The following is a 27,539-nucleotide window of genomic DNA, read 5'->3' as shown; positions in this document are numbered from 1 at the left end:
AAAGCAGATTAGGCATGGGAGTGATGACAAAATTCATCACAGACATGCTGAGCGCCTATGAAACATTTAGAAAGAGATGAGCGAATACAGGAAGATGTAGACACCTGGGTAAGGAAACAGGTATAAACTCAAAATAAAGGTCGCTACTTTAAACTACAAGAGTACAGGAGATTGACCAAGAAAAATATGTATGCTATAAAGACGAGAGTCTTTATGTAATCATTCCTTTTCAACAGATTGATTAGGGGATAGGAACCCCCAAACATAGGCTGGGTACACAGAGAACTAGGAAGATTACCTGCCGAATGGCCCACCATAGTGAGCATTTCAAAAGGATGGCAGGAGACAACAGTGGCAAATATTGCCAGCAGAGCAAGAAAGGAATTGAGAAGTCTCCATTGGATCTACTTGTGTCAATGTGCTAATAACCTTCTAAACCATTGTGTGAGATAAGCCAGATGACAACACAATAGAAAAATAAATTTAAGTGAACCAGAAAAGATGGCAAGTGTAGAGACTTCTTTCAAGGTGCTTTAATAGAATGAGAATCTAGGGAAAGCAATAGCTGGCATTGGACATGGACTTTATGTCTTTTATAATACTAGAAAATTAAATGTAACTTCAGTGCATTTAAATGTAATGGAAAGAGATCACTAAAAAGAGAGATAAGATCTAAAAAGAGAGTTTAACAAATGGAGCAAAGTTGCTAAGAAGTCAGAAGACTATAAGAATAATATCAGAGAGTGTTGGTATTAGACCCAAAAGGAGGTGGGCTTCTTTTAAACTGTAAAGGAAGAAAGGGAGAAAGAATGAGTCAAAGTGCTGATGGGCTTGTCAGGGTTGTGATAGGAGATTGAGGATTTCCAATAATGCCTTTTGGTTTGGTTTGGTTTGGTTTGGTTTGGTTTTGTAAAATTAAAAAATCAAGATTGTGTACTGTCTTCTGATCGTGCAGAGAAGTGTTGGAAAAGGGGAAGAGATCTGGAGGAAGAGGCGAAGTTCAGAATGATCACTGGGGAGAAGAGACTAGAGGACTGTTAAAGGAGGGAGCAAAACTTCCATGTAGAACAGAGGGCCAGCTGGGGCTGGTGACCTTCAATTATTTTTTTTTTAAGATTTATTTATTTTTATTACAAAGTCAGATATACAGAGAGGAAAGACAGAGAGGAAGATCTTCCGTCCAATGATTCACTCCCCAAGTGAGCGCAACTGCCGGTGCTGCGCCGATCCGAAGCCAGGAACCAGGTCTCCCACACAGGTGCAGTGTCCCAAATCTTTGGGCCGTCCTTGACTGCTTTCCCAGGCCACAAGCAGGGAGCTGGATGGGGGAAGTGGAGCTGCCGGGATTAGAACCGGAGCCGATACGGGATCCTGATGCGCTCAAGGCGAGAACTTTAGATGCTAGGCCACGCCGCCGGGCCGTGACCTTCAATTATTACAGTGCCCCTCTGCATGGTTTTACCACATATCTCTAATAGCAGGTGGGACCCAGATACACAATGTGCAGGTGATTGGATTCATTTAGGATTATTTTCCATAGGGCAGTAAGAAGGCATAATTTAAGACATAATTGAAGTGGTGAACCATGGCTTGGATTAAACGCAGACGCTCAGACAGGAGCGATGGAGAAGGGTTCATGAGTTACAAGTTCTCTTGATGCTGAGAATCAGGCAGTTGTGAATAGCTGAGAAGAATCCTGCAAAGATGCTTCACTTGCATGTGATCCCTTCTGCTCTATCAGTTATCAAATCTCATTTCCTGTGGTGGTGCTAGCTGTCTGTATGTTAATGACTGCAAAATTTGTCTGAAGCCCTTATATGAGACTTGCAACTCAGACTTCAATATCCAGCTGCTTGCTGGTCCTTTCCATTCACATTCACTGCAGATATCTCCAGCGTACTTGTCTGGAATCACACTTTTCATCCATGATCTCGCTCTGCTAAGGTAAAGATCATCTCTCCAATCCAGAAAATAGAAGTTCTCCAGATTCTTCTGTCTCCTTCCACTTCTCCTGCGTCCACAACTCCTTGCCACAGATATCAAATTCAAACTCAATTTTATTGCCACTCTTCATATCTTTTCTTCTAATGTTTACTCGAGAGTAGTTCATTTATTAAGAAATCATGTTTAATGAGTGCTCTACCATGTTATAAATTCATACCATTTGTAAAAAAATTAATATTTATTACGCTTCTTGGGACATCAAAAATATAGGAAGCATTCAATTGGAATTCTTTATAGAATTACTCAGTTTTTAAAATATGTTTTATTAAAAAGTTCAATTGCTGAAGATGAAATTCAGTAAACATAGAGCAGATATTTTACATATTGGCATTAAAAGCTTGCTTGGTTTGTAAAAAAAAAGAACTCATGTTTAATTAGCATCCTCTTTGTTTACTTTTGTTTGAAAAGCAAATTTTTATAAAGAGCGAAGCAAGACAGAAAGATCTTCCATCCTCTAGTTTACACCTCCAAATGGCAACAACTACTGGAGCTAGGCTGATGTGAAGTTTGGAGGTCAGCCTCCCATCTGGGTGCAGGAGCTAGGCCTCGAGCCATCCTCTGCCACTTTCCCAGGCCATAAGCAGAGAACTGGATCAGAAGTGGAGCATCTGGGACATGAACCGGAATCCATATGGGGTGCCAATGCTTACCAGGTGTAAGATTAATTTGCTATAGCACTGCACCCACCCCATTTGGCAACCTGTCAGATGAAGTGATGTGCAGCACAGTATTTGAACACAGCAAGTGCTCAGTAGTTTTTGTTTGCCATTCTGCATTTTTGTTAATAATATTCTGACCTCCTATTGAATTTATTTTCTTCAAGTCAGTGCACTAAAAAGGAGTTTATTTTTGACCGTTTATACTGCAACATTGTTAATAATTGTGTCAATTTTTGATGAATATATGGCATTATGAATGAGTGGTAATGTCTATGGAATGAAAGAAAGCATGACTAATTTGAATTCTTTCAGGTAAAGCAGATTGTCCATATTATGCCAAAGCAGAACTTCTAGCAGACTACTTACAAAAGAATCTTCCTGATTTTCATATTTATAAAATTGTGCAGCATCCTGATATTTGGGAGGTAAGAAGCCTTTATAGCTTATTAAACTCACATTTGGGGAAATTCATGTTTAATTTAATTAAGTGGTAGCTACTGTATCAGATTAGCTTCCAGTAGTGAATGTCTGACTTTCAGAAAAGTGAAACCTGCTCATCAGTCTCAAAGTGCTGTTTTATTCTTAATACTCTAACCTACGACTACAATAATTTGTTCCTCCCTATAACAATCCAAGTGGCTTATGTGAGGAAAATAAGTTTTATTTTGGTACAAAAAAACCCTGAAGCCTATGCATGTATGAGATCCTCTAAAAGTTCGTGAAAAGAGCATTATTGGAAAACTATGCATTGAGAGAGACTCAGCATAGAGCCATCAGCAGCCAGTATCCCTGGCATCTGAGGGTGTGGGTGCCTTGGTCCCCTCTGCATCCAACTGCATCTGCCACAGCACTGCCGTTGTGCCCCTTAGGTCCACATACCATACTACGTTCACACTGTGTGTTGAAAGCTCCTCCAGCACACTGGCTGGCACCTGACACTAGGGAAACTTTAGAAGAGAAAGATTAGTCTCCACTGTAGATAGTTTTAGGGCCAAACTGACACTCAACACCTTTCTTCTATGCTATGCACTCCTATTCATCCTCAGCTGATCTTAGGTCACTTGTTAGGTGTGGCAACCCACTCCTGTTTCCTCAAGGAGTCTGAGACTTAGTTTCTATTCCTTTCAAAAAATGTATGTTTATTTATTTGAAGGGCAGTATGGCAGGGAGAGAGAGAGAGAGAGAGAGAGAGAGAGAGAGAGAGAGAGAGAATCTTCCATTCACCGCTCACTCACTAAATGATATCAATAGCCAGCAGGAGTCGGCCAAGCTGAAGCCAAAAGCTAGGATCTCCCACATTGGCAGCAGGCAATGAAGTACTTGTGTCACCATCTGCTGCTTTCCAAGGCATTTTGGTAAGGAACTTCATCAGAAGTGGAGCAGCAAGAATTTGAGCTGGTCCTCTGATATTGGATGTCTGCATTGCAAATGGAAACTTAATTGACTGCACCACTATGCCAGCTACTCTATTTGTTTTGGGGAGCTATAGTTGCCACACTTGCCCCTTTGCTGTCGAAATTGATCAGTGTAGTGCCAAAGATTCCCAAATATAACCTATATGCTGAATATGCTTTCCTGCCTACATTGAATAAACAATACCCCACACACCCCTGGTTATCAAGGCAAATCACTCCTGTCAGGGATAGTAAGCCCTTGTTTGTTATTGATTTTTTTGGCACAGTAGCTCAAAGTGAGCAGACAGGCAGCCACACCTCAAAGCTTAAAGTACCCCTTCTGTAACCGTTGGTAGAAGCACTGTCCTGTGGGATTTTGGACCTACAGGACCATCTGATCTATCTCAATGGAGTTTAAAAAGCACAAATTCCCCAAGTAAGTCACTGACACTGATGGGAAGCAGTCACTCAATGCTACTCTTTTGTTCTGGCATTTATGTATTTTGTTGGGGTAAAATGCTGCATTAATTATGGTGTATCTTGCACCCTGAAGGAAGTGTCCAGTCTTGCAAAAGTATTGGACTTCAAGCTGGAACATGCACTTTTGGTCTCATCTTTCCATCGGGATGGGTGATGTGTTATATGAAAGAACTAGTGAGTCCCACAGTTAGATACTTAATGTCACATTCCTTTCTGCTGCAAAGTGTGACACTTGATTTGAAATTATTCTTATGCAGGATCTTGTGTTAGTAGGTTCAGCATCCTTTAAACTTTTGGCCAGGAGTCCTGGACAAATCTTTAAGAACAAGAAAGGCATTTATTTTTCTTTTTAATTAATTAATTTTATTTGAAAGGCAAAGAGATAGAGAGGGAAACACACATGGGGAAAGCATTGGATGGGGAGAGATTTCTCATCCACTGGTTTACTCCTTAAACACCTGCAATAGCTGAAGCCAGGCCAGGCTGAAGCCAAAGTCAAGAGCTGAGAGCTCAATCTGAGTCTCCCACAAGGGCTGCCGGGACCTAAGCATTTGATCTTTCACCTCCTGTCTCCACAGTGTGCACCAGCAGGAAACTAAAATCAGGAACAGAGCTGAAACCAAACCCAAACACTCCAATAAAGGGTGTGTGAGTCCCAAAAGGTTGTGCCAAATACCCACCTGCTAAAGGTGTTGCATTACTCAGAATATAGGCTGATTCAAGTCATGTTAAATCACTGCTCATTACAGGTAGGAGTTCAGTGTAATCATAAAGCCACCATGAGACTGGATGATGTCTGGGAGGCACAGTGCCCTTATCAGAGGACCAGCATTAGTCTCTCCTCCTGACACATTGACGATTATATGATACTAATAATGAAATAAGCTTTAGTAACTATTTGCCCATTACCCGGGCTGTTGCATAGCCTCTGTATCTTTTATGACTGCATTATGCCAGCACCCATCTAAATTATCTCAACTTGTCTTGCAATAAGTGTTTTCTGGTGGGCACTATCTCCTGAACTCTCTGGATTTTATCCTTCCATTTCCACAAGTCTAGTTCCATAAGAATGCGTCCTCTACTAGGCTTAGTCTAGAATGAACTTCCGTGCCAGTCTTCCTGGTGATGCTAGGAACCCCTCCACAATGTATTTTTTATCATTTTGACAAATGAGGGTCCTTCAGGTCTTTGAAGAAAATGCAGTTGACTGGTAGCTTGGAATTCTGTATTAATGCGAGCTGTCTCTTTCAACAAGCCTTTGTGAATTGGTCCAGCAACATGCTGCCACTGTCTTTTCAGGTTCCTTCCAGGTAGGTGCTCAGGAATTGCAGAAGAATGGTTCAAGCTCGTGATTAATTGTGCATTCCATTCTTGATCCAGCCCTCCCAGCCCCTAGCCCTGGAAGGGTATCAGAATGCTGTACTTGTTACTGAAGATCCTTGGGGACATTGCCCCCTTCTGCAATAGGGTTAGCACTACTGTTCAGGCTATGATGTGACTAGAGGGTTGAATCCTCATGGCAGCACCACTTGGATTTCGATGGGATAAAAGCAGCCTGATCTTCAACACAAGCAAAAGAAATTAACCAATTAAAATTTTGTTTATAAGGTAACATGCATTACACATGCCTCCACTTCTGTGACTTTAAGACTGCTGTCCTGTAAAGAATATTGTTCCCTTCCTCTACTCAGATCTTGTCATTGGAATACCTGGTCCACACAGCCCAAAAGTAATCATTTAAACTTCTGATGAGTTTAAATGTGAAGGTGCTAATTAAGATAGCCATACCCTACATTAAAATGCTATCTTTAATTTGCAATCCCAGATCCTGACTACAGCTTCCTGGATACAGATCAGGGGAAGCAGCAGGTGGTGGCCCACGCTATAGTGTCCTGCCACCCATCCCATGTAGTGAATCTGGATTAATTTTCTACTTGCAAGTTTTGGTTTCAGCCAAACATCAACCACTGTAGGCATTTGGAGAGTAAATAGGAAAATAGGAGTTTTCTCTCTCTCTCTCAATCTCTCTCTCTCTCTCTCTCTCTCTCTTTCTCTCTCTCTGTCCCTGCTTGTGAAATACTTTCTTTTTTGACTTTTATTTTAGAATACTTTGAAATTCACAAAAAAGTTTTGACATAATATGAAGAGTTCCCACATATCCTATACTAAGTTTCTTCTATTTTTTAATATCTTAGCATATTTGTCACAATCGGGAAACCACACCCAGATTCTCCTAATGGCATCTCATGTATAATATAAATCAAAAACATACATTAATCTACAAAAAGATTTTAAATATTAGATCCATAGGTAACTTTTAGCTGATAAATCATCCTGAACTATCTGAACCATACTTAAAGATTTGAAAAGCAACATTAGCATATCCATTGCCCTGAGACTGGGAATATCTCATTTATGAAAAGAATAAAGAAAACTTCAGTTAATTTTTCTTGAGAAGACTCAGATCATTTTAAACACTTGGATCCCAGAGCTCCTCAGCAAAAAGAGCAACTTTCATTGCTTCTATTGGGTAATGAATTTAAACAGTATTCTTTCTTATTGGATTAATTTACTCCTTAAGTGGTCAACATTCTCCATATTTACATTCTATCATGCAAAGATATCTAAATGATGCTATTCATAAGTGATGGAGTGCCAAGTGAGCTAGTGTTTTCATGTTTGAATCTTAAAATGTTGAATTCTTGGACAGACTTATTATCTGACTTCGCTTGGAACTTGTTCTGCAGGAGTGGTTGAAAGATGTGTGTGAAAAGAATAAGTGGAGTCACAGGTCATCGCCCATCATCTGGAGAGAGCTGTTGGACCGCGGTGGAAAGGGCCTACTGCTGGGGGGATACAATGAATTCCTGGAGCATGCCCAGGTAGAAAGATTGGTTACCTACTAAATAACTTATCATTCCCTTACCTAATTTTTTTTTTACAAATTACTTCTTTCTGCTTTTTTTTGTCATTAAACAAAAACTTTCTATTATTGCCAGTAACAGCCAATCAACCTTTTCTTTCCAAATGTGTAGCTTTACTATGGTGTCACCTCTAGCATGTCAACTCAGCTTATGATGGTGATTGCTAAGGAAAACCTGAAGGCTCATATCGAAAAAGAGGTTGAAGGAGAATCCCAACAAGATCTTGTCAGCCCCTTACAAGTCTGGATCACCAGGTGGGACAGTCAAGCGCTTAGATCTGTGAGATTGGCTTGGTGATAATTAGAAAGGAAAATGAAAGGAGGTTAAAGGAAACTCAAATGTCAAGTTTGAAATACTTATATGTACACTGAAGGTATGTGAGTGTGGTTGTTTGTGTTTATATATATGTAAGTAGCCATTTGTGTGTTTGGGTATAATCTCACATACCTTCCAATACAACTCCATGTGTGAGTTCAAGGCTTTGCTTAATACAATACACACACATTCTGTTTTGTGCAACATTGTCCTTGACTCTCTCCTCTCTGTCACCCTTTCCCACTTTCTAGTACTTTCCTTGGCTCATCATTATGCATTCACTCACACTCTGAGCCCCATCTTCCTCACTTTGCCCCTTCCTGCCCTTGTTCATCTTACTCCCAGTCGGGGACACCTGACGTCCTTGTTCTCATTTTCTCTCTGTCACTCTTGCTTTCTTTCCCTCCTTTCTTCTCTTCGCTTCTCAGTCTGTCTCGCACACTGTCCTGACATGTGTGCATCCTAATATATTTCAAAACATATTTAAAAGTTGTTATGAAAATTTTCAAATACAAAAAAGAATTGAGCATGATGCAATAAACATCCATCACCCTACCATCCTGATTTAATAAATATCACGTGTTGTTCAGCTATCTTACAAAGGACTGAAATGTTGTAGATAGTGTAGCCCTCCATGGAACCACTGTGACTATGAGAAATACCCAAGAGAGCTTCCAGATTCCCCATAGGGAGTCATTACAGCTCACAGGTGATTGCCACAGCTGTGCAGTGCTCAGATGCTTGCTGAACTGTAGCTATAGACATGTGATACACAGCCAGTGCTTGTCCTAGCCATCTTCATAAGGATTCAGCTATGCATGAATCTGAAACAGACAGTCCTTTCCAAAAACAGTCATAATTTATCGAGAAAGGTATAAAACAAAGGCTATGGCTAACAAACTTACATCTTCATCTTTTCAAAGGGAAATGAGCTGGTTTTTGCTTCTTGTGTATTTCAGTTTCCTGTAATGCACTTATTAGCTTTGAGGGGAAAAAAAGGGAAATGTGGAGTTCTCATTAGAATAACAGGATACAATTCCTTAAAATTTTGCCTTCTGAATAGCATAGCTTCTATTTTATTTGAAAGGTCCTAATAAGAGAGCCACATTATGTACTTTTTGGTTGTTTTCAGTTGACCAGAGCAAAGGGTTATCGTGAGAATTTTGGTTTTACTTTTGATTCCTAGCCTTAAATAAAATAAAATAGCTATGCAACATGTCTGCATGCTTATTTAACAAAATAGAAACTCACTGTATTAATGCACATGTAAAAGTACTTATGAGGAATGAAGGCAACCAAAGGGCAAAGGACCTAACCATTCATAATCCACCTTTGCATTTGTGTTAGTGCCACAGTTCCTGCTTGCTACCACCTCATTCCCATACTGACAAGTGGCGAAGTGTTTGGGATGCAGACAGAAATTAGCTTGGTGCTACTCAGCAGCAAGCATATGGAAGATTCTCTCCAAGCCCTGGTGACCGAAGCTGAGGATCTAGCGTCACCCCTCCTCCACAAGGTCTCCATCTGCACCAAGGAAGAGGAGGCCTTCTGCGGGGCCCATGTTATCATCATTCTGGATGACCCCACTGACCGCGAGGTATTCTCCTTGGAAGAGTGCCTCCGGAGCAGAGTATCTCTCTGCCAGCGCTACGGGAACCTGATGGAAAAAAATGCTGATGCCTCGGTCAGAGTTATCATAGCAGGCAAAACCTTCGTGAATCTTAAAACATTTTTGCTTATGAAATTTGCCCCAAACGTCTCACGCAATATCATTGCAGTGGCTCTGGGCGTGGAAGGTGAAGCTAAAGCTATGCTGGCCAGAAAATTGAAAACAACGCCCTCATGTGAGTGGATGGCCACATGTGGTCTTGGTTTTGTTTTTGAAACAACCCAATTACAAAGCAGCTAGGAAGAATGTTCCGAAACAGTCTAGAGTCAAATAGAAGGAATCCCATGGTACTGAATGCTCATTATATCTTCCTTTTATGCATACATACACACACACATACATACTTACGTACTTACTTACAATAAATCTGTAAATTAGGGACAGTGAGGGATTAAAGACAAGCACTAGTAATAGAGCAAGTACAACTAGATACTATATAAAATGTCTGATGTCTTTATTTCTGTAATTTTCTATTTGGTATGTTAAGACTTGCTTGGCTGTGGGCAGCTAAAGCCATGGAGAATGGGGACAACTGTGTCTGCAACTATTTGTAAGTGGTCTTTAACTGCTCTTACTTCAAGAGTGATTTTGCTGAGAGAGACAATCTTTGAATAGTGATGATGACTTTTCCAAGCTCCATTTCCCACTCCCCTCTGCCTAGTCTGTCTTCTGCTACAGAGACTCAAATAGACACCCACTTTCTTAGCTTTTCTTTCAAGTAGGAGTGGCTGAATGATGCAACCTGCTTACAATCCTCTGAGAGGGAGGCAAAGGCAATGAGGAAACCACATTCTTTTCCTACTGCCTACTGCCATTGACCATCTGTGTGTGAGAGCTGCCCACCTGGAGCTGCTACAGCCATCTTAAGGCTAGGAAGGGAAGACTTATGTATTCAAGTCTGGGAGCTGCTGAGCTAGCTCACATCCATGCATACTTGACTTGCTGTCTTGCTAAAGCAAACTCCTTGCAACCAGCCATCCTGTTATCCTTTAAAGGCAAAAACAATCTTATGTCACTCAGCAGAAAATGGTAAATAATTTAATCTCAACAATGGTGGGGCTTTGTAAGAAAATTAAGCTCATAAGCCATTAATAAGTTACTAACTAAATGAATGAAATGAATTTGTTTTACTTTGCATACAATCTTCTGTTCAAATAGCCATTGTATAACAGGTTAAGCCACCATCCATTATAGTTATATCTATTACAGGAGCAACCGGCTGGGGTCCTGGCCGCTCCACTTAGTAATCCAGCTCTCTGCTTGTTAATGCTCCTGGGAAAACAACAGCAGTGCCTAAGTTCTCCCTCACCCCTCCCGCCACCGGCTCTGTCTTTTACTGTATCTGTAACTGTGGCTTTTAAATAAATACAATACATCTTTTAAAAATCAACATTTTTACATTTACATTAAATGCCAATCCCTGTTTCTAACTCTTATTCTCTTACTTTTCTTCTTAAGCATGGATCACTTTGTACAGTGGGTACTTCCTCAGCCACTGCTTTCCATTCCCAGAATGCTGGAAGGATTTCCACCCTTATTTTCTTCCAATCTTTGTACCTGGAAATGTCTCACACATTGACTAAAACTCCTTGATCAAGATGTCCCCTGTGTCCTCTTGTTGCAGCACTTTCATGTCACAGGGATAAAACCCATCCAGAGAGAGAAATGTTTTGCCCAAACTTCTGTTCAGTCCGGAAACGAGGATGCTTACAATCAAAGTAGATAAAACATCCACCCCACCCCCACATCTGTCAAGCAAAGTAATGAAGTTAGGACCAATGGCACTGATGGAATTTTGGGGATCAATTCCTTTTTTTGCGGCGGGGTGGGAAGCATTTTCTTGAATTTAGTCATATGCCCATATGCTTCAAGGGCCATTCTGTGGGAGAGCCATACCCTGGTGATTGCATGATATTAGGAAACCTTCTCAGATTCAGTTTAGGTTAAAAAAGTACTATATTAACATAGAAATTAGAAGTGGGCTTCAGATACTATTTTATATTAATAAGCTTTGCTGTGATTGATTTTTATTTCTATTCCTCACAGACATAAAAGATGTAATCATCTGGGGCAATATCAGTGGAAATAACTACGTTGATCTGAGGAAAGCGAAGGTATACAACTATAAAGGTGCCATTTGTGGACCTCCTGGTTACTCACAGCCTGTTTTAAGCTTGATTTTTGACAGGTACAATATGCTTTTAAGTGATGCTGCTAGCAATGTTAAATGGGCAATAGTTATTATAATCTTTAAAATCTTTATTAAAAGTGTGTTTTTGACACTTGATATTTCTTTTTTTTTAAAGATTTATTCATTTTATTACAGCCAGATATACACAGAGGAGGAGAGACAGAGAGGAAGATCTTCCATCCGATGTTTCACTCCCCAAGTGAGTCGCAACGGGCCGGTGCGCGCCGATCCGATGCTGGGAACCTGGTACCTCTTCCGGGTCTCCCACGCGGGTGCAGGGTCCCAATGCACTGGGCCGTCCTCAACTGCTTTCCCAGGCCACAAGCAGGGAGCTGGATGGGAAGTGGAGCTGCCGGGATTAGAACCGGCGCCCATATGGGATCCCAGGGCGTTCAAGGCGAGGACTTTAGCCTCTAGGCCACGCCACCGGGCCCGACACTTGATATTTCATACTCTCTACTGAAGAAATATAGAAAAGCCCACAGAATATGAATTATTCAATCTCTAACCTTAATTTTTTATTTGTAAATCATGAACTTTTACATTTCTGATTATGATACTCTCCCCTAATCCATGGTTTCACTTTCTATAGGTACAGTTACTCATGGTTAATGGCAGTTCAAAAATTGTAAAGAAATTTTTAAGAGAGAAAAAGGCGACATTCATATAAACTGCTTTTTTGAAAATTTATGTTCAAAAAGCAAAGTGATAGAGGGAAAGAGAAATCTTCTATCCACTGGTTCACTCCCTAAATGACAGCAACAGCCAGGACTAGATTAAGTTGAAGCCATGAACCTGGAATTTTAGTCAGAATGAGTGACAGGTTCCAAATCCTCGGACTGTCTTGCACTGCCTTCTCAGCAACATGATGAGGGAGCTGGAAGGAAAGTGAAACAGCCAGGAACTGAACCAGCATTCTGTTGCGGGACACAGCATTGTAAGAAGAAGTTTAATCTGATGTGCCACAACATTGGCTCCTGTCTGATTCCTGACAGCTGCCGGACATCTTGGAACATAATCCCACAGAAGAGTCCACTACAACTTAAAGTATCTCATTTGCCCCATTCAGATTATGCTTAAAGCAAGTGTATATAAAGAGAATATTATTGAACATAAAGCTAGAGATATACATCTAAATTGAAATTAGTTCAGAGGATTGGATAAGAAAGCTATGGTTCATCTACTCCATGGAATACTACTCAGCTATTAAAAAAAACAAAATGCAGTTCTTTGTGGCCAAATGGGCCAAACTGGAAACCATAATGCTAAGGGAAATGAACCAATCCCAAAAGGTTAGATACCACATGTTTGCCTTAATTTAATATGATATGATGTTAAGCATATCACGTTATGTTATGGATATTATGTCATTTGTAGTATATAAACTAAAATTGAACTGTGAATGGGGGGTCACAGAAAGTGGTTAAGAAATCGCATTTATTTTTAACATGTTGACTGCTCAATACCATGTCAATTAATTCCATAACGATGCTAATTGTTGCAGATGGTATATTAGTGCTTTTATTTGACCGGGAAGATACTCTGCTGACTCTGCCCTCAGACCAGAGAGGGTCTTCCCAATAAGTAGTTGGACTTGTCTGGACTATGGGATGTTGGACTCTATGCTTGGCAAATACTTGCAGGGAGGGAATTTCAACTGAACTTGAACTATGGTTATGCAGCGGGGTGGAGGAACCCACCATGGGGGGAGGGTGGAAGGGAGAATCCCAGATTCTATGTAATTACAACACAATGTAATTAATGAATAAATTTAATAAAAAAAAACATAAAGGCCAAAAAAATTGAAATTAGTTAAAACATTTGAAGAAAGAGCAAGAAAATACTGAGTAGTCTAGGCTATACTGGATGTTCTGTCCAGAAGAGACAGAATTGAGAGGTGGTTAAGTAGGGCAGTCCTTAGGCCCACGTCACCTGGGTTGGAAATTCTCACTTAGCTATTTAGTAGTAGCATGACTTGAGAAACATTACTTAGCCTCTCTTTGCCTCAGTCCATCTGCAAAGTGGAAATGGTAACATATGTATAAGACAAGTGGGAGGATTAAATAGATTAATCTAGATCGAACAGTCAGAGCTGGGCCTGCCAGATCAATACGGGCATTCTGAAGATCAGAGGAGGAGACACGGACAAGAGCACCTTTGAAGCCTTTTTCTAAACTTGTTGGCACCTTCTTAGTTGTAATATTCCTTAACATGGCCCCACTTGCCATCCCTCCTCAGGGGCAGGTCCCTCATTGTCTTCTGCCTGAGGAGAGCCAGTGTGGCATGCTGGGCTGGCTCAGTGCACACTGCACACCTGCTACAGTGCTGCAGGCCCATCTCATGAATTTATAATTCATAGTTTCATAGAACCATAATCACTCCCATAATTATCAATAGGAATAATTAAATGTTCCGTGAATTCATTTTATTTCAAAGAATGCAACTAGTTTAAAGATAACATCCACATGGGAAAATTATTTGTAATAAATATAATTGTTCTTGCAATCTTTGACGATTATTCCATATTTGTATTATTATGTCTGCTGTTAGAAAATTGAGGCTTCCTTTCTGCTCTATTTCAGTAATTTTCAATCTACTTCTAATGGAACTTGAAGAAGAGTCATATGAAGTTATCATTCTGATTTCACTGAGAGTATCATCCCTTGCAGTTAATTCCATTGATCCAGGGAGCATTCTTCTGCATTTACATTCCTCCAGTCACTGTAGAATTGTCTCTTTCTCTCCTTACAGTGAATGGGTAAAAAGAGAATTTGTGGAAACTTTGAAAAATTTGAGTGTCACCGGAAAACACTTCGGAGGCATTTTAGCTGCACATAGTATAGCCACTACACTAAAATACTGGTATCATGGCTCACCACCTGGCGAGATTGTATCTTTAGGAATATTGAGTGAAGGTAAATTTTGGTTTTCCATGTCTTGTAAATATTTTAGAACTTCCATGCGTGCCTTGTGCTCCCCATTCTTTTTACCCACTTGCCCAATTCGTAATCTGCTACCTCCACAGTTCCACAGTCACTCATCCATGCCTTCAGAAATCAACAGTTTTGAATGAAAGCACTGGAAACATATCTGGGAATTAGTTATGCACTCTTCCTTCAACAAACCTACTGCAAGGCGAAAGAGAATCGGGTTCATACACCAAGTTTGTCTCACTGTACCCAGCAGAGGAAGCTAAAACAAAATCACTTCTAGGCTTGAAGCAGGAGGGAAATAGACAACCTTCATACAGGAAATGACATTGCAACAAGCCTCAAAGTCCAAGTCATTTTGATCTGGGGGTCAGTGTGTGGTGAACACTGGCCACAGGAAGTCCCAAGAGTGCAGGCACAGAGGCAAGGATTCAATGTGGCACCCACTGGGACACAGACCTCAGACTGGTTAAGCATTACTGGACATATAGAAAGAGTACACTTCACTAACACTGCATGTAAGTATTTACAAGCTTCATGCTTTGATCTACCAAAAATATTCCACAGGATATCTGGCGTTTTCACAGCAAGTAGGAGAGCTGACATTCTGAGCCCTGTAGATTGTATATAGTGCGTCTCTTCCCTTTGTGCTGTACAAAGATCACTTCATAAGATCACTCTCCCCAAGCTGCAGATGTGGCGTCCTCTGCAGAGCTCCAGCATGAGACGTGGTGGTGCTTGGACGTCATCCTGCCACTACTCTACTGAACTGTCCTCTTTCCAGCTATGTTCCACCTGCTATATTCCAAATGTCCCTAGCAGAATCTCCATCTTTCTCACTGTTCGAGCGAGGACGTGCAACTCAAGGAACAATCCCTCAAATCCCCGCATCAGTGTTAGTCTGACATATGCAAGTCATTTTGTAGTGGACATAGTGCATATTGGGGTTTACCTGTTTCTGACCTTGTGGTTAACTACTTGTATTCCACTTTTTGGTGTGTATAAATGCCAAGAGCAGATGCTCATCTTTCAGTACCTTACTGGGACCTGCATTTTATGTAATAGATGCTCAGTGGGCATTGTTCAATGGAAGTTAAGTACAAGAGCACTGCCATAATTCAAAATCAAATCAGTATTCTATCTTTTTAAGACAATAAGCATTTTAAACTGTTTCTCTGTAGAAAGTTTGATTCATCTCTATAGGAATTCCTTTTAAAAGGAAACAATATTCCATATGCTCCCATGTTTATGACAACTCAGTTCACAATAGTAAAGATATGGAACTGATCTAGATATCTGTCACGTGATTACTGAACAAAGAAAATGTGAGCTGTCTATCTATCTGGATAGATAATCATATATGTATGTATATGATATATATAAATGTGATATATGGTGCAATATTATCTGGTCATAAAAAGAATGCAATCTTGACATTTGAAACAAAATGGGTGGAACTGGAGATCATTAGTCTAAGTGAAGGTAGTCATACACACAAAAAATTGATATCAAATGTGTTCTCTTACCTGTAGAAGTTAATGCAGAGAGAGAGAGAGAAAGAGAATAAAATTTGTAGTGATGTCCTATCATTTGGTATTTAGTTATAAATATTGCTCCACTGAATCACTAAAAGAACGCCAATGTGATACCAGGGGAGGAGTGGGGGAGCGGGCAAGGATCATTTTCTGCCCCTTGAAACCACACCCTGCATACATAACCTGGAAAGCTAGCTCTGTACAGATAGAACAGAGACAGCATGGACAGGGGACCTGAGAAACTTTCTCAGGAAGAGTAGGCTAAATTCCAACTTCATGTCTATCCTCAATTTCCTACTCCAGTGACAATACTTTTGGCATCTCTGATGGCAGAGATAATTTCTTTATGTTACTAAGATAAGCATGATTGAGGACAATTTTATCTGAATAGTGCCAGGTCAATAATCAATATCATGTATCCTTTTACTTAGATAACATCCAAATGGAGAACTCAGAGCTGCAGGGAAATTGCCAACCTTCCTTCCCTCCCTCCCTCCTTCTGTCCTTGTCCAGTCCATCATAGTCTAGCTGTGTGACTGACATAATAGATAAGGAGAGTGGAAGGGCAGATTGAGCAAATGATGTAGACTTATGCACTATGTGTGTTGGGGAGGTGGATGAGGGCAAGGGAAATTTGAGAAACAGACAAAAAGAACTCATACAAGGATTAAAAAAAAAAAAAAAGACTGCATTAGCATAGCACTGTGGGAGAAATGCAGATGCAAGAATTGTCCAAACTTGGATGGGAACTGAATGAGAGCTTCTAGAGTGAGTGTCTCAGTGATCCTGAAAAGAAATTCCAGAAATCCAGTTCCATTGTTATCACTGAAAATCATGTACTGTGGCATCGTTTCCATAATACTTAACAGAATTGTTCATTCTTCTGACTTCAGTTGTTCAGTTGTTTGCTTTTTGTTTCTATATTGCAGGTCAATTTGGTATTCCTCAAGGGATTGTCTTTTCTATGCCTGTGAAGTTTGAAAAAGGAACTTGGGTGGTTCTTACAGATCTCCAAGATATTGAGTTAAGCCAACAAATAATGGCCAGAATGACAAATGATCTGATTCAGGTAATGCTAGAATAAATACAAGAGAATGAACTTTGATAATAACCATAAACTGATTCTCCTATGCCAAATCACAAATTGATTTTTCTGTGGATTCAATTTGTATCTTATTCCTAAAACTAGGGAGTCAGTAAGAGCCTGGCACTGGGTTGTAGGAGGCTAATTCTCTGCCTGCATTATTAGCATCTCATATGGGCACTGATTCATGTCCTGGCTGTTTCACTTCCCATCCAGCACCCTGCTAATTGCCTGGGAAAACAGCAAAGGATGGCCCAAGTCCTTGTGACCCTGCACCCATGTTAAGAGATCCAGAAGAAGGTCCTGGATCTTGCCTTCAGATCAGATCAGCTCAGCTCTAGCTTATGTGGCCATCTGGAGAGTGAGTGAAGCACAGAATAGAAGATATCTCTCTCTCTTTTCCTTTCTCTCTGTAAATCTGCCTTTCAAATAAATAATTATTTTTTAAGTCCATAGAAAATAGTTCATGGAACTCAAAAATTTTTAAAAAATAATGAAACAATAAAAGTTTGAATAAATCAGCACTACACATTTGGTTATATAATTGTTGTCATATTATTGGTTATATAATTGTTGGTGTCTTACAATAGTTATTAATTATTTAAAATCAAGCTTCAAATAGTGTTTTTATTTAAGCTAATATAAGTTGGTAAATGTGATCATTTAATTTCACAATAGGAGAAACTTGTTGCACTTGGGGATCTGGAAATTTATCAGCGGTACAAATCAGGTAATCTCTGTGATAAGATACTTCACTGGACTTTTTATTAAAAGAAGATTAAGAATACTTGTTATAAACGAATCATTGTGAATGCAAATAACTCTAAACCATGTGTTATCATTGTCGAACTAAGTTGTTTTCAAAATAGACTACCAGGGCCCGGCGGCGTGGCCTAGCGGCTTAAGTCCTCGCCTTGAAAGCCCCGGGATCCCATATGGGCGCCGGTTCTAATCCCTGCTTGTGGCCTGGGAAAGCAGTTGAGGACGGCCCAATGCATTGGGACCCTGCACCTGCGTGGGAGACCCGGAAGAGGTTCCAGGTTCCCGGCTTCGGATCGGCGTGCATCGGCCCGTTGCGGCTCACTCGGGGAGTGAATCATCGGACGGAAGATCTTCCTCTCTGTCTCTCCTCCTCTGTGTATATCTGGCTGTAATAAAATGAATAAATCTTTAAAAAAAAAAATAGACTACCAAATTCAGTTGTATCTTTTGAAATAAAGTATCCCCTACTCTTAACAATGGATAGGATATTACATCTTAAAAGCATGATGGCTTTATACCATGATGTGTGTATTCCATATTTGTTTCCTAAAGTGTCATAACAGATTATCTCAAATGGGATTAATTAGAAAACAGAATTGCAATTGTTCAGAGTCCAGAGTCTACAAGATCTGAATGGAGGTGACAAGAGGGCAGACAGTCTGAGGCTCGGTAACCCTTTCCTTGCTTCCTCTACCTTCTGATGGCATGTTCATGTTCTCAGCTTGTATCTACATCACTTCAATCCTTGCCTCTCTCCTCATATGTCTGTTGACCTTCACCATGTCTGTGCTCCCAAGTCTTTGTTTATACTGACTTCATTACATATTCACTCTAACCCAGTAAGACTCCGTATCAAAATGACTATATCTGCCAGGATTATTCTGAGAAAAGATCATATTCACAGATAGCAAAGATTAAGGCTTGAAAATATTTTGGAAAGAACACAATTCAGCCCATAGCATTGTATTCACTTAAATTTTACTTAAATTTGTGTACTTATTTTTGTCTTATTTGAAATACAGAAAGAGAGGGAGAGACCAAACTGACTGACTGAAATCTTCCATCTACTGCTCTATTCCTCAGATGCCCCCACACAGAGCAGGGCACAGAACTCAGGCTGTGTCTTCTATGTGGGTGGTAGGTACCAAAGTCATAACTGCTTTTCAGGTTGTACAATAGTAGAAAGCTGGATTGCAGAGTGGGACAGGACTCGAACCGAGGGCACTCACATGAGATATGTACATCTCAAGTGGTATCTTACCAGTGCGCCAAATACCTACTCCCATATTTACTTCTGTTAAGAATTTACTTGTTTGAAAGGCAGAATTAGAGAGGGAGAGAGACAAACAGCTATCTTCCATCCACTGGTTCTCTCCCCATGGATCTGTAATCATCCCCTCTGAACCAGGCTCAAAGTCTGGAACTTCATGCAAGTCTTCCACATGGATGGCAGAATATCCAGTATTGGAGGCAATCTCTGCTGCTTTCCCAGGCACATTAGCAAGGAGCTGGATGAGAAGTGGAGTCAGAATACTGGGATACTGGTATCACCAGCAGAGACACAACCCTAACTTTCAAAAAATGAATAAATAAGTAAATATTTTTAAAAAATAAAAACATAAAGAAGACATGAGCCCCAGACAGCATGTCTTTTAGCTTCAGATGGAAATATCCTTGATGTTGATGCTGGGATGGTGGGAACAGATGACAGATGTATCTGAAGTGTGTAGGATAGGGCAGTATAGGTCAAGGCCATGAGAGTCAAGGACTAGGGGAAAGGTTAGGTCACAAGGAAGAAAAGTAAAACTTCGTAACACAAGAATTAGAAACAACACAAGAATAGCACAGGATGTTTCAGAGTTGGAGGCTAATTGGAAATCAGACTGAATTTGTAGTGATGCCAGTGTATAGTTGTATAGTTCTCCTGGATGCAGGAGTTGAAACCTAAGTAGATGATCTAGAACATTAGAATGCCCACACACTTGACATTCACAAGAGTAAGTGCAGTGAATGAAAGTAATACTACATTGTATTCCACCAGCTTTCTGAGTTATTCCATGACTTCGTTTGGCATATCAAACTGCTTCCAAGAAGTTTTTTTGATTTTTTTTTTCATATTTTGTCTCTGTTTTCATGGTGCCTTAAATAGGTGCGAAGGTGATTTTGGTTATCAGTATTGAATATGGAAATGGAAAATGAGTTATAGTATATGTATAATGCTTTCTTAGTTAACATTTAAGAAAAAAAAGGCAAGGCCAAAAGTTGAGAATAAATGCATGAATGCAGATGAAGGGGCAAACTGCAAGAGTCTAGATTGGATAAAGATAGAATGTGTAAATCGATACAAAATGAAAGGATCCAGGCAGAGGGGTAATTGAAAGTATTTGACGGCCTCATCACACAGATTCCAACAAATCAGTACATTTACTACCTGTCCGAATGGACTATTTGGTAACAAGAAAAGAACAGAAGAGCAAGAAGGGCTATTGTTCCAGACCAGACACAGTATACTGGGGTCAAGGTACAAGAAGGACTGAAAGACCTAGAGGAAAAGAAGTTGTGAGCAAAGGACACAGTTTGGGAATTTAGGTGCGACTCTGATCAATGGTCAAGATACCAGGAAGAAGTCAAACCAAACAAAACCCAGAGGCACCCACAAAGCAGAAGACGTGAACGGAAGAGTATGGAGGAGTCCACCTGGCAATTGTTTTCAACTTGAACTCTTTTATTCCCAGAATTCACAGCCACTCTGTCTGGCTTCTGCAGCTGGCTGACTAGGATGGTAAATCCTGTTCATGAGACTGGGCTGTGAGGCACCTCACTCTAAATTAGACCCCATTGGTTTCTAGCCTTATTTCCAGTCTATACTTGCATAATGAAGAAGTTTGTGAAAGAAACTCATTTTTTCTCCTGTGTTTTTATTAACAAAAATGAAGGTATACAAGCTTATCTCCATGCATTTGGTTGGTCATGAGTCTGTCATTTTTGGAAAACATATAAGTAAAACTATAAGGTGAAAAAATATAAGTCAAATGCTGTTCTAAGGCCCCAAGGTCACAACAGTGAAAATAATCAATGTTGTACAGCCTCTCCCAGTTTGGACACCTTCTTTCATTGATATGTCAATAAAAAGATTCATGAATGAAGCTTCCTTACCACCTCAAATAATTTAATGCTTGATTTCTTGACTTTTTAGAAACTGATTTACCCAAAGTATATGAAAATTTCATTGTACCCAAAGTATATGAAAACCTGAATGAACAAAAGTTTTCAGAAGGTAGGTACACAAAAATGAAAAAAAAAAATGTCCTTTTTTTAATCTGAGAATTTATATTAGTTTAGTGGCAAGGAATGTGAATGAAGTCACTCAATACTGGCATCCTATACTCAAAAATAAGATTATAATTTGTTTGCTCCAGCTGTAAGCAGCTGCCTAGGTTGCCTTGTACCTAGACAAGTGTTACACTGCTGGAAGAAAAGCCAGTAGCTGGCTGCCATTCTGACCTGTTTAATACCAAATTCGTATTAATTACACTACTGTGCCAACATTGTTGTTTATTCTTTCTGCCTTTGTTTTCTTTTTCCTTTTTAAAAATAGTTAAGTGGGGAAGGCAGGGAACTCTGGGTTGATACATGCCACCCTAGTACCCAGGCCATGGAGGGAAGTGGGGAGGAGCTGCCAATTACTTGGGGAAGGGGTCTGGAAATTATTGGAATGGGAGCAGCTAAGAGTATGACAGGGAAGGAATAACTTCTGGGGTCTTTCACAGAATGGGCCACTGCACTCACAAGTAGAAAAGGGAGCTAAGACAAAGTGACTTAGAGCAGGGAAACTGGAGGGCATGTCTGGGGCAGGCCAAGGCACCTGCCCACATGGGAGACTTGGGCTGGATTAAATAGTATCACCCACTGCCCACTGGCACTTATAAAAGCTGGTACTGGGGTATGCCTGACTGGGCTAGGCTGCAGTACCCACCTGTAAGTGTTGGGGTAGGGGGTTGCGTCATATCAGGCTGCACCCGCTAGAACATAAGATAACCAGATCTGGGAGCATTTTCTCTAGGGGAATTCTGGGCTTACCTCTGTAAGACTGTACCACCCACTGGTTTATGCAGAGACACTGCACCTGCTGGCATGTGTGAGATCTGGGGCTGGGAATAGGACTGGTAGTGGAACTCTGGGGACTTCCTGCTGGGCTCCAACTCCCACTGGTGAATGCAAGAGCCTGTGCTGGTGGCAGACCAAGCTAGGCAAGGCTGCAGCAGCTGCTAGCAATTGTAAGAGACAAGATAGGTGTCGTACAGGCTTTCCTGGGCCCTGACACCTACCAGTTCACATGAGAGTCAGGCCTGGGGGTGGATCAGGCTGGGATGGGCTATAACACTCACTGGTAAGAGCTGGAATTGGTATGGGCCAATCAGGTTAGGCCACATTACCTACTGGTAAGTTTTAGGACTGGGGGCTGGCCCTGTCATTCTGGGTAGCCGCAACTGCCAGCACACCTGAGATCCATTGCTGGAGCAAGCCTGACAGCAGAACTTGGAAAACTCCCTACTAGGCCATAGCTCACAATGATGATCATGAGAGCTGGGCTGGGAGCAACCTAGACCAGGCATGGTTGTAGCACCCATTAGTATATGTGTGAACCAGGGCTGGGGTAGGCTAGGCAGGATTAGTCCACAGTACACACTAGCACAAATAAGACCCAGGACAGGGTACAGGCCAGGCTGGGTTGAACCACAACACCCACCTGTTCACATGAGGGCTGGGCTTGGACCAGGCTGGGCTAGGCTGCTGCATTTGTCAGTAAGAGCTGGAACTGGGGCCGAGCCAGGCAAAAGCAGGCTGCAACATCTGTTGGCACAGCAAGACCCAGGGCTGGGAGCAGGTTTGGTAGGGAAATTTCAAGGACTTCTTTGCTGAGCCACTGCTTTCACTGATGAGTCTGAGAGCTGGGACTGCAGTGGGCTAGTCTGGGGGTAGGCCAGGCTGGATTAGGCTGCAGTACCCACTTGAGTGAGTGAAAATGATTCTTATTAAGTTGGTTTCATTAACCAACAAACTTAGAATCCAACTGAGGTAATGAAAAAATTTCCCCCTATGTGGAAAGCACTATAATGTTATATTTGATTCTTCTAAAAATTTGTTTTAAAGATTTATTTATTTCCATTGGAAAGGCAGATTTACAGAGAGAAGAGGTGATAAAGATCTTCCATCTGCTGGTTCACACCCTAATGATCAGAACAGCCAGAACTGAGCTAATTTGAAGTCAGGAGCCAGGATCCAAGAGCTTCTTCCTAATCTCCCACAAGGATTCTGGTTCCCAAGGCTTTGGCCCATCCTCCATTGCTTTCCCAGGCCACAGCCAGGGAGCTGGATGGGAAGTGGAGCAGACCAGACTTGAACGAGCTTCCATGTGGGATGCCGTGCTTGGAGGTGGAAGATTAGCCAGCTGAGCCATTGAACCAGCTCCAATTACATTTGATTCTAATGCACATTCCATGGTGGTCTCCCAAGCAGTGTCAAACCCAGGGTATTTTCTACACTTTATCATCATTAACGTGCTTTACTTTGTCAAACAGTATGATTTAATAGGATGTCTGAGAATCTAAGGTTTGTATAGTAACTGAGATCTTTCTAATGAAGAATTGAGAACACATCACCTGCAATTTGGGTTTTTCTTCATCCTGGAAAGGAGTCAGCTTCTCCAGCACACATCCGACTCTTCCTCTCTGTCCTCTCTGAAGGGTTTGGGTTCCCTCAGTCCTTTGTTTCAGTGTTGTTTTAACACTGTTTGATCCAACTGCCAGCATAGTGCTAGCATTCAAATACCTACAGCCTCTGCAAAGACCTATTAGTGGGACTGACTTTTCCACACTATTCTGGGTGTTGATTTGGACTGCTTGATAGTCTTCCATGGGTTTATTGATTCTGTAAGTCTGAACTCGTCTATTTCATTCTCTGTCCCACCAGCCATCAATCATGTTGATATCTACCTTTCAGAGAAAAAAAAAAACCAGAGGATCCCATCAATATTTCTAGCTTTATTCATCCTTTTTGCATCATCTTCTGTACTCAGTTACTTACTGCCTTTTGACTGGTTGGAAATTTGCTTTTCTTCCCATTGACATAGAAGCAAATTGTTAAGAAAGAAAGGCTTGAAAAGATCAAGGTATTTTCCTTCCAATGATGTAGAGTAGGATAGAAAGAAAAAAAAGAGAAGATATTTAAAAGGTAAGACTAGAAAGCATATTGTTAAAGGTACTTTTTGATTGGTCTGAATATACGCAAGTGTACACACTATGCTATAATATAAAATTACTTTTCACTCTAAGTCCTCTTCAACAAAAACTTTTTAAAAACTGACTTAGAATATCTCCCAGATTGTTAGTTATATACTGAAACCGTGTTTGTTTTCTTCTGGTTTCAGAACATAAAGGGAGTATGTATTCTGAGCTAACCACAGATGAAGAAAAGGAGCTACATCTGTCAAATGGTGAGTCAGTGGACTGAGAGACTGTCTCTGTCTCGGTGAGAGCCGTGCTTCGTGTTGTCAGTCTTTGACAATGAAATTATGATCACAGGATCATAGCCCAGCACTTGAAGTCATTTGCAAGTTGCTTTCCTTTTCTTACACTGCCTAAGCAATTTAAAAGGAGGACAACAGTGCCAGAAGTGTTTCTTCATGTTGAAACCTCTTCCTTGTCACACTCACTTAGTCACACCAGATTAGTCTTATCTCAGCGCTAGTCCCTTGTGCCTTCTCTTGCTCATCTTTTGCCTTTCCACTTGATCTTTATAAGGTCCAAAATGGCCAATATGGTGAGACAAAATCCTCCTCAGAAAGCTGTTGAGAACAAAACACTGAGAGTGCTAAGTCAGAATTCTCTTTTTAACAGGGAAAATCTGAGACTATGTAAACATACTTCAAATGCTCATGGAGGAATTGGGTGAAAAGATAAGTTTGTTTGGAGCAAAAAATTGAAAACTATACAGTTTCCTCAAAATACGTACCACAGTGTTTCTGAAGACCCCTGATATATTGAGTATTCATATATAATTCACATATACATTGTTGCAGATATTTATATAGAAGTTTGTTTCACACATCTGCCTATGTAAATCACATTTCTTTTATCAAAAACAATAATCTAGTCTTTTCCCATGTCTCCACTTACATGCAGTAAGAAGCTGTATAGAAGGAAGCTGGCAAGCAGTGGTGATTTCTATTGTGAGAGCCCAAGGCTTCCTAGGGAAATCAGTATTTTTAAAAAGGCGGTTTGGCTAAGCTATTTGGCTGGAAATCCACTCGCTCTAATTGCCCACAGGGCCACGACACAGACATGCTGTGGGCTTGGTACTCCACAACATCTTCCTAAGACAGCAAGTTAGTCAGAGAAACCTAGGAGTTAAACGAACAATCTAAGAGGAAATGAGAATAAATGCCATGAACAATGTGCTTTAAATCCTAAAGGGTTCTTTTCGTTCTCTACATACTATAGTGGACTTTTTGGATATGATTCCTCAAACCACCTCTGAGAAGCTGCATCAAGAATCCAGCAACGGTAGGTAGGGGATAAGCGTTAATAAGTACTTTTCTTATTCTACAATACACTTGGATAATAAAAGATCTAATGTCCTTGCCAGACAATCTTTTTCGAATTCCTCCCCCACTCCCAGCTCCCCAGGGAATCAGGCTTGATCACAAAGTGTTAGGGAAGTAGGCTTTCCCCTTTTATAATCAAGGCCATGGCAGTGAGAACCCAGTGCTTCCCTCAAAATGAATAACTCAGACACAGGACACTTTTCTTTCCATGAGTCCACATTTCCAAAGTATGCAACCTAAAGCACCTCAGTATATTATGAAAACAAGGCTGATGTAGCTTTCTTGGATACCCACCCAAGCTTCCACACTTCTACTCAAATGTTCAATAAAGCACAACATAGCCCAGTACATCTTTCCAAAAAGCTGCAGCAGGATGAGTGTGGGAATGGGATTAAACACATGGTTTTGGAATTGGTGCGCAGAAGAGAATCGGGAGCAAGAGAGGAAACGAAGCTGAGAGTATGGTTTCATAGCCAATTTAGAATGCGGATCCAAGGAAACGTGCACACAACACCAGTGACAGTTCTGCTGGGTAAAATCATTAGAATGATGTTCTTGTAGTGTTATTTCCCCAGAGAATCCCTCTCTCACACACACTCTTTCAGCTTCTGAGTCAGATTGAATACAGAATCCAGAAAACAAAAGGAAGACAGGATTAAAGAAAAAACTAGCAACATCACAAGCTAACAATTTAATTTTTTTTAAAGATTTATTATTATTGGAAAGCCAGATATACAGAGAGGAGGAGAGACAGAGAGGAAGATCTTCCATCCGATGATTCACTCCCCAAGTGAGCCGCCAACGGGCCGGTGCGCGCCGATCCGATGCCAGGAACCAGGAACCTCTTCCGGGTCTCCCACGTGGGTGCAGTGTCCCAAAGTTTTGGGCCGTCCTCGACTGCCTTCCCAGGCACAAGCAGGGAGCTGGATGGGAAGTGGAGCTGCCGGGATTAGAACCGGCGCCCATATGGGATCCCGGGGCGTTCAAGGCGAGGACTTAAGCCGCTAGGCCACGCCACTGAGCCCAACAATTTAATTTTTAAATAGTACATATTCTTTCATTTTCCTTGCTTTTACAGACTCTGAAGGCTAAACTGTGAAACCCAGACAGGACAACTTGGACCAAACACAGGGTCGTTTGGTAATACAAGATGTGTTGAAAAACCCATGGATGATTGTGTCTGTATTTAGAGAAGAATGATTGAAAGGTTTACTTCAGTCCTAGATAATATATTAGGCAATTAAATAACAGTAACAGCTGAATAATTCAGAGTTTAGAGTTCATTGTGTGTCACTTACAGTTATCCCAGGTTCATTAGATGGTATTTTCTCAGAAATGACTTAGTGTTGATTACTGTTTTTAAAATACAGTAAACTAAAGTTGTCAGATATTGCATATTTGCCTGTACTTTCTTCTGAATCTCCCACCAGCTATACCCGCAACGTGGGCCAGACTGGCTATCTTTACTCAAATGTTCTAACTCTTTAGCCTTAACTGATGACGCCAAAATAGAGGCACTTTATTTAGGGAGAACCACTCATTTTTTTTTTTGCTCACTCTCTAAAAATCTGAACTGAAACAAATGAGCAAATTAGTGTTTGAGTCAGGTAAAAAAACAACCAACTGGAGAAGACCCCTGTTAGGCCTGTGAAGTCTGCCATCACTTCCATAGGCCCTCACTATGCACTGTGTTCCCTTAGACTCTCTTGGAAACAATGTCTACAACAAATCTCACTGTTTCCTTAATATGGATTGATTACAGCTCTCTTCCATGACACCAAAGATGACCTGAAAAGCTAGATTTTGAAAGAACAGCATTTTGTAATCATAAAATTGCCTGATTTAAGTACAAATTACACTCTTTTATTAAAGCAGGAGTCGTCAAACCAATATACTCATATATTTTAAAACTAATAGGACCCTATAAAAATGTCAATTAGATACTTTGGAAAGCCCAGGGCTCACTTTGATTAAAAAAAAAAAAAA

The 27,539-nt window shown here is 40.7% G+C and overlaps 1 protein-coding gene across 2 annotated transcripts in view; it reads left to right on the top strand.

The window, feature by feature from the left end:
* The window catches only part of MDH1B (malate dehydrogenase 1B), a 28,629-nt gene extending 1,810 nt beyond the window's left edge, over positions 1 to 26,819 (top strand). Inside the window, exons 2-13 of one of the 2 annotated variants that reach the window (XM_012925928.3) lie at positions 2,976 to 3,088; positions 7,285 to 7,419; positions 7,573 to 7,715; positions 9,124 to 9,620; positions 11,492 to 11,633; positions 14,388 to 14,551; positions 17,031 to 17,170; positions 17,864 to 17,915; positions 21,144 to 21,224; positions 24,378 to 24,443; positions 25,450 to 25,512; positions 26,632 to 26,819. In XM_012925928.3, the coding sequence (XP_012781382.2) occupies positions 2,976 to 3,088; positions 7,285 to 7,419; positions 7,573 to 7,715; positions 9,124 to 9,620; positions 11,492 to 11,633; positions 14,388 to 14,551; positions 17,031 to 17,170; positions 17,864 to 17,915; positions 21,144 to 21,224; positions 24,378 to 24,443; positions 25,450 to 25,512; positions 26,632 to 26,645 (1,610 nt within the window). In that variant the 3' untranslated portion in view covers positions 26,646 to 26,819. The remainder of the gene's footprint in view (positions 1 to 2,975; positions 3,089 to 7,284; positions 7,420 to 7,572; positions 7,716 to 9,123; positions 9,621 to 11,491; positions 11,634 to 14,387; positions 14,552 to 17,030; positions 17,171 to 17,863; positions 17,916 to 21,143; positions 21,225 to 24,377; positions 24,444 to 25,449; positions 25,513 to 26,631) is intronic. The other variant, XM_058664905.1, reaches the window with a different exon arrangement.
* The last annotated feature ends 720 nt before the right edge of the window (positions 26,820 to 27,539 follow it).

The sequence above is a fragment of the Ochotona princeps genome, chromosome 5 (assembly GCF_030435755.1).
Source record: "Ochotona princeps isolate mOchPri1 chromosome 5, mOchPri1.hap1, whole genome shotgun sequence".
NCBI classification, from domain to species: domain Eukaryota; kingdom Metazoa; phylum Chordata; class Mammalia; order Lagomorpha; family Ochotonidae; genus Ochotona; species Ochotona princeps.
Note: the sequence above shows the minus strand (reverse complement) of the source record. Positions and strands in the feature narration are given on the sequence as shown.